At 33.3% G+C, this 15,050-nt stretch overlaps 1 protein-coding gene across 1 annotated transcript in view; it reads left to right on the forward strand.

The window, feature by feature from the left end:
- The window catches only part of DPP10 (dipeptidyl peptidase like 10), a 715,542-nt gene that overhangs the window by 535,350 nt on the left and 165,142 nt on the right, over nucleotides 1–15,050 (forward strand). Inside the window, exons 6-7 of the mRNA XM_054574986.1 lie at nucleotides 10,631–10,683; nucleotides 10,783–10,864. Coding sequence (XP_054430961.1) covers nucleotides 10,631–10,683; nucleotides 10,783–10,864 — 135 coding nt within the window. The remainder of the gene's footprint in view (nucleotides 1–10,630; nucleotides 10,684–10,782; nucleotides 10,865–15,050) is intronic.

Raw genomic sequence — 15,050 nt, forward strand, 5'->3', positions numbered from 1 at the left:
TTTTCTTTTCTTTTTTATTGTTGTTCAAGTACAATTGTTGTTTTCTTAAAATAAGTTTATTAAATGAAAACATGTTTATCTTATGCAATCTCTTTTTAAGTTGTCTGCTTTCACAGTATGCTGACAGTATCATATTTTAATTGAGTGAAAACACTATTCAATTCAAAGTGAGTAAACTGTGAATGGTAAAATAACACAACAAATCCTATTATTTCCAAACAGGAAGCCTGCTAGACACAAAGAAAGCAAGAAAAAGTAAAAATATTACTTTACCATATTCTGTGTGGTGATGGCACCATGATGCTTGCAGGCTAACAGAATAACTGGATTGTTTTTATGGCAGACAGTCTGTTTTTTGTTTGTTTGTTTGTTTGTTTATAGCAAGTTCATTTTTATTTGTTTCATATAGTGTGGCATAAATAAAGCCAAATTGAAGCAACACAAACTTTACCTTCTTCAGCAACATTTATATTTGGTCCCCTCATGTTGAGTGTTGTACTGCCTGCTACTTGCCATAATGGTGATAAAATGAAAGAATCCTACCTGGTTCTTCTATGTGGTAACATATTAAAACAATGAGTTATGAGAAACTTGGCTAAAACCTCTGTTTTACTAGTTATGTATCCTGGATGGAAAATACCTTAAAATTTATGGTGAACGTTAAGTGAGAAAACAAATGAAAGTAGATTAAAATACTGGCAAGTATTAATTATACCTTTAATTCCCTTTCATACTTCTTTTCCTTTTTAATGAATAATGCTCATAATGTTCACAAAGGCTTTTTTTATGTTTCAAAAAATTGGTAGAGAGAAGCTTGTAATTTTGTGAGTTGCTTTTCACTACATTAAAATATCCTACCTGATAGTCTAGTCTCCACTACATAATAAAGATAACTTTTTGAAACAATAGAATTACTGCTCACTCATCCTGCAAGGTATTCTATTATTCTAGAACAAGCTTGTCACCATTGTTAACACTTCCCATAGGAAACAAATGCCCTTTTGCCTTTGTTGTCTTTTCTCTCACTTACATTCTCTCATAAGTGCTATTTGCTCAGAGACTTGCTTCTTCATAGGTTAATTTTCCTAACTGAGTCCATGGCAAAACATAATCCTACCTTAAAAATTCTCCAGGCTATGAAAATACATGCTCTTTATACCAATTTGGCAGTTGGACTGCAGTGCAGAAAACAGTTTGGCACTTAGAGATATAAACATCTGGTTTAAGCATAAATTACTAAAGTACCTGTTCTTTTTCCTTGTAACTATAACTCTTCTTGACATGAATCCCCATCGATGTCTTAGGTAATAACTGATATTCCAAGAAAAAATTGTGAAAAACAGCTAAAGGAGAAGGAGATTTACATTTTTAATCTGCTATATTAGATCATTTTTCCAAAATGAAATCTCTCTTAACTGTAGTAATCACAATTAATTCATGACTACTCCTGTCAATAAATCTTTGGATGGTGGCTTAATAGGTCGTTCAGAAATGAATGTTTTACAAAGCTGTAGTCATGCTTCCCATCTGAGCTCCTGAAAGAGTATGCAGGGAGAGAGAGTCACACTATAGTTGTAATCAGATAGACATGGGCTCAGATTGTGGCTGTTTCCTACTTAAACTTTCAGGGCTTCCAGGGTTTATCATGTTAATTATGAATGATACTATCAACTTCTTGAGGTTGCTTTAAACATTAAATGACATGTGTAAAGCACTCAGAAGAGTTCAGTATATAGTAAATGCTGATTTCAAGAATTGTTAGTTATATATAGGGTTAACTAAAGTTTGGTGTACTAGCTGCATTTTTCTCAACTATCATGGTCTCTTCAATGACTAAGTCAACTGTTACATTCTTTATGATGCCATCTCGAAGTTGAAAAAATTAATTGCTTCTTGGAAAACCTATAGGTTTATAAGTCCTAATTTAACTGTGGCCAGTAAGAGAGTACTCCATGGCTAACAGAAAGTTTCTTAACCTTGTCACTCTGACTGCATCAAGAGTTCCTTGGGAACAAAAAGTGTGTTTAATATCGTCTTTTTATTTGGTAACATACTTAATTTATGAGTTGTACATAATTAGTATTCCATACATGTTTATAAACTGACAGACAACACATAAGAGTAAATAAAAGTTATCAACTGATACTTCTTTGTATTTTAATCTATTTTGAAGATAATTTTATTATCACAATCTCTTTTTTTAATATTACTAGTACAATACTTGTGTCAAAGAGGTTGTTTAATAAATAGCTGATAAATGAATGCAGCTACTTTTTCTTTAGACAGCATGAAATCCACCACTTTGGATAACATCTCTACTTTTCTTATTCAAGTTCTGTCAGGCCTTACGTAGGCCTCTTTTTTCTTTCTTCCAATAATATCTCAGGCTATGCCTATGTACTAGTATAGACAAACTTAATTATTTGTGGATTTGGGATTTGAAAACTTGCTTAATTTCTAAAATCAGTACTCACAGTACTCTTACCATCTGCTTGTGCAGAGCAGCACAACGTTTGAGGTACACAGCGCTTGCTTTCCCAGCTGAGATCATACAAGGGGACACCGTGCCTTCTTATTTCAGCTTTCATGCTGTAAAACAGTGTCCTCGTCATGATCTTGTTTGTACTATTTTACACATATTGATGCATTTTGTTGATGGTTTTGCTATTTAAAATACCCCTTGAATATAGTGCTGAGGTATTTTTTAGTGTTCCTATGTGCAAGAAGGTCATGTTGTGGTTTATTGAGAAAGTACATGTGCTAGAAAAGCTTCACTGAGCCATGAGTTATAATGCTTTTTCTTGACCATAAGTTCAATGTTAATGAATTAATGATATTAAATATTAGAATAGTGACTTCAAAAAGAAATATACATAAAACAAGGTTATGTATTGATTGGATGATGAAACTGTTATAACCAGGGGCTCACAGCTACCCAACCCTGGATTTGTCCTAAGAACAATGGTTCAGTATTTGCTAGTTCAATGTTTACAATGACTTATAAAACATAACTACAGCAAATAATGAGAATCGATTGTATCAGTATTAGTAATTATTATTTCATAATCTACCTTTTTGGGGGGGATTCTCAAATAATGTAGAGGTGATGGGGATACTTCCTGTAATGGCACTTTCTGTATCTCCCTATAAATACCTTTGGCGTCACAAGATTGAATGACTGGATATTTCAAGAGTAGGCTTTGATCAAGATTTTATGTAGGATATCTGAATTTTGCCCCATTCCCATTATCTTTGCCATACTATTCATACTCAGTAACAAGCAGTGGAATATCATTTTCAAAGATACACTGTATATGTGAATTGTGACTGTGAAATATCTATGTCCCCAAGGATCTCATAAAAGGGTCAGTTGGTCTCCCATTATGCAGCAACCAAACTTTAGAGGAAAAGAACTGTCTCTACTTTTAGTGACTCCAGTTTTATCCTTTTATCATGAAATAAAATCTACTCAGTCCATAGTGTAGAAACACCTATGATAAGAGGAAATGACTACTGTGAAAAAAGAATAGAAATGCTATCCAAAGGGGAGAGAAAGAGAGATGCAAATAAACGTTTGGAACAGTGTTTCTACAGATGTTTACTAAAGCTAAATTCAATCCTTATTGAAAAAGCCCCCTTTTAAAATAACTGCAACAGTAAGCAAACAAACAAATAAAGAGAAACCTCTATCTCCAATCCTGTTTAAGTTTCCTCCTACACCATATTTTTTTATATTCTGTTGTATGCATGGAATGCTATTTTAGTTATGGAAAGTTACCAAACAAGAACTATTTGAAACCTGCTCAGGGTATATTCCCACACACACACCAAAGAGAGTGGACTTAGAGGAAAGAGATCTGGGCTAGAAATAAAAGGCTAAGTTCTATTGACCTGTACACGGCAAACTGATCGCTTTGTATGATACCTACAGATGAGGCTGAAACTCTACAACTTGTTACTTAAACCTGCTATGGATTTGCAGGCAAGTAAAGGTTAACTTTATTGTGGCCTTCTACCTCAACACACCAGGTGAGAGAAGCAAATGCTGTATCAGGCTAAGAATTACAAAACAGAAAGTGGGTTTATATGTCCCCCTCTCCAAATCATATCATTTGGAGGACATCTAAGACCTTTGGAGTCATATGTTAATTATAGAAAGACACCAAATTCAATGGTTATACCAGTTTTGCCTCTCTGGTTGTTTTGGCCAGTTTGATGAAAAGTAATGCACAGTAATTTTTTTTTTTCTCTATAGGTGGATGTGAGCCTAGAATCCAGGTACAGTGTGTTAGGTAATTAACAGGTGGGATGAATAGTCTCCTTTTACCCATAATTTCATGTACACATTTGTCAGCTTTGAAGACCAAGTAGTCATCTGGCAGTTTGCTTTGGCAACAGAACTTTTTCAGATTAAAAAAAAATAGAGTTTATATAGATGGTCACATTTCACACTTCTGTCAGCTATAGTAGCAAGTTCAAGGCTCTATATTTGTATTCAATATGGAATTGTATAGAATACAATGTGACTGTCTAAATAGACACCAGGAAAAATTATTTTTACATCTACACCTCTATAGTGAAGGCATTCTCCAATTTAATAGTTATTTCAAAAGGAATAAAGCTTCACTGTAAAATACAGTATTATAACAAATATGGGAAGGATTGTCATCGCACCGCAGAGAAAACAATAGTGCTTTACCAAATATGTGGCCAATCATGTTCAATTGAAGCTATTATTGCAATGAGAAGAAGTAACAATTTGACTTCTAGGGAGCTTTAATTGGCAGCATTATATCTGTGCAATGTACATCCACTACAAGAATAAAATAAGCTTTTTATAATTGCATGTTGAAAACAGAAGTACAATATAAGATCTATAACCCTAAAAATAATTATATAAGTTAATATGGCTAGATAGAGAAAAATTTTCTACACTAGACCACATAGCTTAGAGAAATATTTTCACTGAAATACAACATATTTATCATCTCTTTCCCTAACAAATCTTTTGTAATTTTTCTCATTTACTCTGTGTTCCACTATTTCATCTCTAATTTCTAAGAACGAAAATGTAAAGGTATCTGTGCATTATCTACCATGGTCCTGTCTTTGGGATTTAATGTTACCCATCATGGGAGCTGTGATCCTGGGGAAGATGGCCCTTAAAAAGAAACAGGGTTCTTTATAAGATGGTACTAAAATCTCTTGAAGATCACATACATGTAACCAACTATTTATTTTTTTAACTTAATTTTATTATTTAAAAATGTTTTTGATGTTCAAATACATTTGTCTCCACTTTCCCACCACTCCTTTCCCCTGCCCCACCCATCACCAGCTCCCACACTCAATCCTTCCCCACTTTGGCTTTGTCCATGAGTCCTTTATACATCATCCCTGATTTAACCCTTCCCCTTTCTTTCCCCTTTACCCTCCTCTCACCTCCCCTCTCACTAGTGTTGGTTTGCTTTTTCTTTCAATGTTGCTGATTATATTTTCCTTGCTTGTTTGTTTTGTTGATTAGATTCCACTTATAGTGAGATCCTATGGTATTTGTCTTTCACCCCATGGCTTACTTTGTTTAGCATAATGCTCTCCAGTTCCATCCATGCTGTCATGAAGGGTAGTAGCTCTTTCTTTCTGCTGCTTAGTATTCCATTGTGTAAATGTACCACTGTTTTTTGATCCACTCATTTATTGATGGACACTTATGTTGCTTCCAGCACTTGGCTATTGTAAATTGTGCTACTATGAACATTGGGGTGCATAGGTTCTTCTGAATTGATGTTTTGGGTTCCTTAGGGTATAATCCTAGCAGTGGAATTGCTGGGTCAAAAGGCAATTCAATATTTAGCTTTTTGAGGAAATTCCAAACTGTTCTCCACAGTGGCTGCACCGGTCTGCAATCCCACCAACAGTATGCTAGGGTTCCCTTTTCTCCACAACCTCACCAGCACTTGTTTGTTGAATTGTTTATGCTGGCCATTCTGACTGGTGTTAAATGGTATCTCATTATGGCTTTAATTTGCATTTCTCTGATGGCTGCTGATGCTGAGCACCCGTTCTATATCTCTGGGCCCTGTGTATGTCCCCCTTCAAGAAATGTCTGTTTAGGTGTTTTGCCCATTTTTTAATTTGATTCTTTGTTTTCCTCGAGTGGAATCATGTAAGTTCTTTATATATTTTGGAGATCAAATCCTTGTCCAAGGTATCATTGACAAATATATTTCCCATATGGTTGGTACCCTTTTCATTTTGCTGATGTTTTCTTTAGCTGTGCAAAAGCTTCTTATTTAAATGAAGTCCCATGTGTTTATTCTTTCCTTTATGTCCCTTGCTCTAGAGGATATATCAGTGAAAATATTGTTTCATGGAACATCTGCGAGTTTCCTGCCTATGTTTTCCTCTAGGACTTTTATGGTGTAGCAACTTATATTTAAGTCTTTCATCAATCTTGAGTTTGTTTTTGTATAGGATGTACGTTAGAGGTCAATTTTCATTTTTTTTGCATGTAGCTGTCCAGCTCTCCCAACAGCATTTGTTGAAGAGGCTATTTTTACTCCATTTTATGCTTCTTCCCCCCTTTGACAAATATTAATTGACCATAGATACATGGGTTCATTTCTGGGCTCTCTATTCTGTTCCATTGGTCTATGTGTCTGTTCTTATGCCAATACCAGACTGTTTTGATTACAGTGGCCTTGTAATGTAGTTTGATATCAGGTATAGTGATCCCTCCTACTTTGTTCTTCTTTCTCAAAACTGCTCAGTTATTTGGGGTCATTTATGATTCCATATTAATTTTTGAGATGTTTGTTCTATATCTGTGAAATATGTAATTGGTATTTTAATAGGGATTGCATAGAATCTATTAATTGCTTTAGGTAATTAAATGTATGGACATTTTGATGATATTAATTCTTCCAATCCATTGACACAGTATATGCTTCCATTTATTTGTGCCTTCCTTAATTACTTTCTTCAGTGTTTACAGTTTTCTGCCTATCGGCCTTTTACCTCCTTGGTTAGATTTATTACTAAGTACTTTATTTTTCTTGTTGTTATAGAAAATGAGATTTTTTTCTTATTTATGATTCTTATAGTTCATTGTTGATGTGCGAAAATGCCTTTGATTTCTGAATATGGACTTTGTATCCTGCTATGTAACCAACTATTTAAAATATGATTTTCAGCTCTTGCTATGAAGGTGTTAGGGAGTGTTTTATCCCATTTTGTTTCAACCAGTAAACACTTCTAGCTATGTGAGATTTTCTCCATCAGAATCATTACTCAATGAATATCTGTTGCATTTTGCATGCAGACATGACACTGTATTAGGTAATGTGCAAGATGTAAAGGACATATACAACTGGACATGACAACATTATAATAGGAAAAGAAGACATTATTAAAACAGTTAGATGGCTGCTGCCATATCGGGGAGGAGTCAGCACCAGGATTCCGCTGCTGCTCTCTCTGTGCTCTCCCCATAGCCTCCATCTCCAGTCTCTCTTCAGGTCCCTCTGGGCCACTCTGTGCCCTCTTTAGCCTGGGATCTACTATCTGTGACAGGGTCAACATTTGACATCATCAAAGGCAGATCCAGGGAGAAAAAACGGTGGTATCCTACCATAGAATTTCACACCACAATGTCAGGAAATCAAGACAGATCAATTTCAGAAGCAGTAGCAAAAATGAAGAGTCTCACAAATAATGGGAAGACAAAGGAATACCACCCAGTCGAAGGGAAAGGAGGAATCCCCAAAAAGAGAATTAAATGAAATAGAGGCAAACCAACTATCAGATACTGAGTTCAAAACAATGGTTCTAAGGAAGCTCAGTGAGCTCAGTGACCTCAGAAGGAATTACCAAAAACTACAGGGAGGCTACAAGGAACTTACTGCAAACTATATCAGCATGAAAAAGGACATAGAAGCCATCAATAAGAGGAAATGAAGAATACAATTTCTGAATTAAAGAACACAGTAGAAGGAATCAAAAGCAGACTACATGAAGCAGAGGATCGAATAAGTGAGCTAGAAGTAAAGATAGAAGAAAGTTCCCAGAAAAAGCAAGAAAATGAAAAAAGACTCAAAAAGAATGAAGAGGAATTTAGGGAAATGCAGGACAACCTGAAACATAATAATATCCTTATAATAGGGATACCAGAGGAGAAGAAGATGAGGAAGGGATAGATAACCTGTTTGAAAAAGTAATGATGGAAAACTTCCTTAATTGGAGGGGAGAAAAAGTCACACAATTCCAGGAAGCACAGAGGGTCCCATTCAAGAGGAATCCAATGAGGCCCACTCCAAGGCACACCATCATTAAAATGGCAAATGTTAAAGATAAATGGAAAATCCTAAAGGCAGCCAGGGAGAAACAGGTAGTAACATACAAGAGAACCCCAATAAGGATAGTAGCTGACTTCTCAATGAAAACACTACAAGCCAGAAGGGAATGGGAAGAAATATTTCAAGTCACGAAAAGTGAAGGCCTGCAACCAAGACTGCTCTACGCAACAAGGCTCTCAGTTAAAGTGGAAGGCAAAATAAGGAGTTTCTCAGACAAGTGAAGGCTAAAAGAATACACCTCCACCAATCCAGCATGGCAAGATATGCTAAAGGGACTGCTTTAAGAATATGAAGAAAAAGAGTCTATGAATACCCAGTTCCTTTCACAGTCATCAATACTTGATATTACCAATATTTTTAATACTTATTAATCTGAGACCACGATATTTTATTTTAAGTATTACTTTATTGTTTGTTGAAACTTAACCTGTTTTTGTATATTTCTTGCTTATTTCTATTAGTTTTAAACAGCTTTAAGTGACTTTTTGGTGTTTATTGTTCATTTTTTGATTAAATGTTTGTAGAACTTTATTCCTAAAAACAATGAAAAAAACTATTAACCCTTTTTTAAATGTGTTGCAAATACTTTGCTATTCTATTACTTGTCCTTTAACTTTTTAAACTTATAGTCTTACATTTTTAATATTGTCATATTGTCAATACTTTGCATTATATCTTCTGGTTTTGAATATTTTACTTCAGGATAAGAAAAATATTATTTTATATTTTTTCCTTAAACTCCTTAGATTTTACATATTAATTTTTAACTCACCTGAATATTTTTTGTATCATGTGTGAAATAAGGCTCTATATTTGTTTTGTTTCAAGTAATAATACTCCATGCACTTATTTGTTGAATAAGTCTTATTTTCCCCATTAATTTGAAGTATCAGTTTAATCATATATTATACTGTTAGGTAGTTAAGTTTACTTCCAGAATGCTTATTTTATTTCATTGATCTACTTCATTATTTCTGGTGTCATGTTGTTTTAATTACTGAGACTTTATAATGGATTTAAATTTTTTAATACTTTATACTGGATTTTGACATTTAAAAAATAAATAAATAAAATCCATCTGCATTTTTTAAAAAAGAAAGTAGGAACTCCTATCTTTTGCAAGAACATGGATGGAACTGGAGAATATTATGTAAGTGAAATGAGTCAGTCAGTGAAAGAAAAATACCATATGATCTGACCTATAAGTGTAGTCTATGCAACAAAATAAACTAACAAACAAAATAAACCACAGGCACGGGAACATGGAGCAGACTGAAAGTGACCATAGGGGATGGGGAAAGAGGACAATGTTGGAGAGAATGGAAAGGGACTACAAAAATAACATGTATGAATAACCTATGGACATGGACAACAGAGTGGGAATTGATGGTGGGAGCAGGGTGGGGGGATGGGAAAGATGGAGAAGGGCAAATGGGGAAAAATTGAGACAACTGTAATAGAATAAACATGACCAAAAAATAAAATAAAAAAGCAAAAAAAGAAAAAGAAAAACCAAACGGTTATATTCTTTATGCTAAAGGGTGAGGTGTCCTGAGAGTTAGAGTGGACTATGAAAGAAATGGAATAGAAAGAGGAACGTGAGTTAGGGTGGGATGGTTTTTAACAAACAGGCGAGGGGGTTAGCAGGGAAAGGAAAGAGGAGGGTCAGAACAAGGAACATGTATGAAGGACACATGGACAAAACCAATGTGTCCTTCACATTGTTGGGGAAGGATTGAGGGAGGGAGGTGAGGGTTGGGGGACAGGGGAAAGTGGTAGCAGGTAAATGTATTTGAACAGTAAAAATAAATTTAAAAAATAAAAATAAAAGAGGGGGGAAGTTACGGATACACAAAGAAAATTAGTCTAATGTGATAGAAGACTAGACTAGATAAAGTAGTGGAGGATAAGGGTGGAGAAAGAGGAAGAATACAAATCCCAATATCCTTGAATATGATAAAGTGCTATGAACTTTATTTTATGGGTAATGAAGAATCACTAAATATTTTGAAAAAGATGGAATCATAATCACAATTATATTGTATAGAGTGGATCCAATAAGAGATATGAGTGCTGTTTGGAAAAAAAATAAATTAGAAGTCTGTTGCAGGAAGTCCCAGAAGAAAGTAATAAACTCCAGAACTGGAATATTTCACATTTTGATTTCTCTTTAAAACTAATTATTGGATTGCTGGAATTTAATAAGAACATATAGACATATTAAGATAGAGCCTTTATTTTAAACTATGCTCATTAACTCTTTTTTATTATTTCAGATTTTTCATTATTCATATACTGCTTCATATGTGATTTACAACATACACACTAGGTAAGATCTTTGATTTTCTGATTTCATGAGAAGTCATCCCACTAAATTTTTGTTGTAGATGTCAATTTGTTCATGTTAAAATATTTACCTTTTTTCAAGGGAAGTTTGGGAGTTAAACCCTCCAGAAGTAGAGGACTCTGTCTTGCAGTACGCGGCCTGGGGTGTCCAGGGACAGCAGCTGGTAAGCACAGGCATTGGAATGCACCAAATACTGTCAGCCTGGGCCCTAGGAGAATGTTTACACAAATCACTGCCTCGCAAAGATTGTCATTATCTGTGATTTTTTTCAGTTATATCTTTTATCTAGTGCTTTAATTCAAGAATATATAAAATAACACTAGTATTATTTCATCATTTAATTTAAAAGATTTTACAGATTAATGCATGGTTATTAATCATGCTAGTTATTGATTTATTATAACAGCTTTACTAGTTTATAATGCTAGTTAATAATGAAACCTGAAACAGTCAAGAATATTAAGGTCTAATATTTACATTATGTAATGTCAATTTTATTTTTTTCTTAATCATTGTTCAGGATAAAAATTCAAGACAGAAGTCTACATTTGAAAATATTCTCTTAAGAAATAATTTTTAAATATTTTAGAATTATCACAAACTGAAAAAAAGAAAAAATTTAAAATTTTTTTTACTGTTCAGATACATTTGTCTCCATTTTCCTGCCACCATTTTCCCCTGCCTCACCCACCCCCACCTCCCACACTCAATCCTTCCCCACTTTGGCTTGTCCATAGGTCCTTTATACATGTTCCTTGGTTTGACCTTTCCATTTCTTTTCCCCATTATCCCCCTTCCTCCTTCCTTCTCATTCTGTTGGTTTGTTTTTTTCTTTCAATGTTGCTGGTTATATTTTTCTTCCTTGTTTGTTTTGTTGAAAAAGAGAATTATTAATGTATAAAACAGTTTGGGCACTGCTATATTCATACACATGTCTCATGGTGCCCATATAAAGACTGCAAAGGAATACTGCTCTGGGAGTGGAATGACTTCCTTATGTGGTGTGTGCATGCTCAGATGTACTTAGTCAGTGAAAACTGATTTCTGAGTTATGTGAGGGTTTATACTTCCACTGTCAACAATGTGAGAGTTTCCTTTTTTCCCTATCCTTACCAACACCTGTTTTTTTCAGACTGCTTTAATGTGTTAATAGTGGCAGTTTTGTTTCTTCCATTCCAAGTTTTATACTTTCCATTTTGTTAAAATCTTGCACTAGCTACACTATGAATGTGTCCAGGTGCATGTTGTTTATCAAACTGTAAACTGCTTGTGGTTTTAGATGACTTTGTTCATTGTTGTTTGTGATTATCAGTTTCCTATTATGTGCATATTAACTTTTAAAAAATAGATATTATTTTAAAATTTTAAAAACGTTACAGTTTTAGGGTTAGGTTTTACATTTATTTGGAATAAATTTTGGTAATTTATACAATTCTAAAAACCAATCTCACTTAAATTTCCTATTTTAAACATATTTTATAAGGTTTTAGGTATTCTTTTAATATTTGCATTTGTTATATATTTGTTTTCTATACATATTCTTCTCAATTTTCCATGATCAATTTTGGTGTATATATATAAATTTTATACTTGTTTTCTCAAGAAGTCAAAGTTTACATATATATGATCCTTTCTATTATAGTGCTAGTGTTTGCTCTTTACTCTCTAATACAAATATGGAAGACTATAAATTTTCTCTAAATTTTGCTTAATATTCATTCAGTATGTTTGATAGTAATATTTTAATGTTATTTAATGTGAAAATTTAAAAATTTTTATTGTATGTTCTAATTTTATCTGGGTTATTTTGATGTTTGATTATTTTATATTATTTTGTATTTTCAGGTGTACAGCATACTCATTAGACAATCATATACTTTGCAGAATGTTCCCTTAATATTTTTAGTACATACCTGGCACCATACGTACTATATTTCTTATGTTGTACTTTATATCCTTGTGACTATTTTGTAATTAGCCATCTGTACTTTGCAATCTCTTCATCTTTTTCACTGAATTCCCATACAGCCCAACACTCTGGCAACCATCAGTTTGTTCTCTGTATCTATGAGACTGTTTCTGTTCTCTTTGTTCATTTATATTGTTCTTTAGTTTCCACATATAAGTGAAATCATATGTTATTTGACTGTCACAGACTGACATTTTTCACTTAGCATAATATCCTTAGGTCCATCCATGCTGTTGCAAATGGTAAGATTTCATTCTCTTTTATGGCTGAGTAATATTCCATTGTATATGTGTACCATTGCTTTTTTATCCACTCATTTTCTGATGGGCATTGGGGTTGTTTCCAAATCTTGACTACTGTAAATAATGCTGCAATAAACATAGGATTGCACATACTTTTTCAAATTAGTATGTTTTGGATTTCTTTGGATATACACCATGAAGTGGAATTGCTGGGTCATAAGACATTTAGATTTTTTTTTTTTAATTTGTAAAGGAAACTTCATCCTATTTTCTAGAGTGGCTGCACCAATCAGTATTCCCATTAATGGTGTCTGAAGGCTCACTTTTCTCTACATCCATCCCAATACTTCCTGTTTATTTATTGATAGCTTTCTGACAGGTGTGCGGTGATGTCTTATTGCGCTTTTAATTTGCATTTCTTTCATGATTACTGATGTTGAGCATCATTTTATATGTCTATTTTCCATCTGTATGTCCTCTTTGGAAAAATGTCTATTCAGGTCTTTTGACCATTTATATTTTTAATTTAAGTGTTTTCTTGGTATTGACTTGTATAAGTTCTTTACAAATTTTGGATATTACCCCCTAATCAGATGTGTCATTGACAAATATCTTCTCCAGTAGGCTGACTTTTCCTTTCCTTTTTCTTTGTTATTAATTTATTGGGGTGACATTAGTTAATAAAAGTATATTGGTTTCCAGTGTAAAATTCTATAATATGTGAGTAGGTTATCTTTTCGTTTTGTTGATGGTTTCCTTTGCTGTGCAAAAAATTTCTAGTTTGATGTTGTCTTGTTTATTTATTTATTTTTTTTGCCTTGGCCAGTGGGATGTATCTGTAAAAAACATTGCTAAGAGAAATGTTTGAGATTTTACTGCCTATGTTTTCTTCTAAGTGTTCTATAGTTTTGAAGCTAAGTTTAAATCATTACTCTATTGTGAGTTTATTTTTTATATGATATAAGAAGGTATTCTAGTTACATTTTTTACCTGTATCTGACCAATTTCCCCACTATTTATTGAACAGACTGTCTTTACTCCATTGCTTGTTTTTGCCTCCTTTGTCAAATACTAATTGACCTTATGGGCAGGTTTGTTTGTTTTTTTTTTCTGGGATTTCTAATCTCTTCTATTGATCAATATGTTTGCTTTTATTCCAGTACATACTATTTTGATTACTATAGGCTTGTAATATAGTTTGATATCAGGTAGATGATACCTTCAATTTTGTTCTTATCAAGACTGTTGTGACTTTTTACTCTTTTGTGGTTCCATATAAATTTTTGGATTATTAATTCTAGTTGTATGAAATACATCATTGGTATTTTGATAGGTTTCATTAAATATACAGGTTTCTTTGGGTATTATGAACATTTTAATGAGGTTAGTTTTTCCAACCTATGGCTTTCATTTAATTGTATTTTCTTCAATTTATTTCTTTAGTGTCATAATTTTCTGAGTGCTTTTCTTTTACATTGTTGGTTAAATTTATTTCTGCATATTTAATTTTTTATATAATTGTAAATGGGATTGCTTTCTTAGCCTTCCTTTCTGATAGTTCATTACTGGTGTACAAAAATGCAACTGTATCAGAGTATTAATTTTATACCCTGCTAATTTACTAAATTCATTTATCAATTCTAGTAGTTTTTTGGTGGAATCTTTAGGGTGCTTTCTATACACTATCATGTCATTTGCAAATAATGACTTTTTTACTTTTTTTTCAATCTGGGTGGCTTTTATTTCTTCTTATTGCCTAATTGTTGTGGCTAGGACTTCCAGTGCAATGTTGTATCAGTGTGGTGAAAGAACATTCCTGTTCCTTATCTTAAGGGAAATACTTTTAATTATTCCCACCTAAGTATGATGTTAACTGTGGGTTTGTCACATATGGCATTTATTATGTTGAGGCAAGCTCCCTCTATTCTTACTTTGCTAAAAGTTTTTATCATGAATGGGTACAGGATTTTGTCCAATGTTTTTCTTCATCTATTTATATAATCATATAATTTTTATCCTTCATTTTATTTATGTGGTGTGCCATATTAATTGATTTGTGAATATTGTACCAATTTTGTATCCCAGGAATAAATCCCACTTGATCATGGTGTATTATCTTTATAATGTATTGCTGGATT

This window comes from Pteronotus mesoamericanus, unplaced genomic scaffold (genome assembly GCF_021234165.1).
Source record: "Pteronotus mesoamericanus isolate MK-2021 breed Mesoamerican mustached bat unplaced genomic scaffold, CSHL_Meso_final contig_27, whole genome shotgun sequence".
Classification (NCBI taxonomy): domain Eukaryota; kingdom Metazoa; phylum Chordata; class Mammalia; order Chiroptera; family Mormoopidae; genus Pteronotus; species Pteronotus mesoamericanus.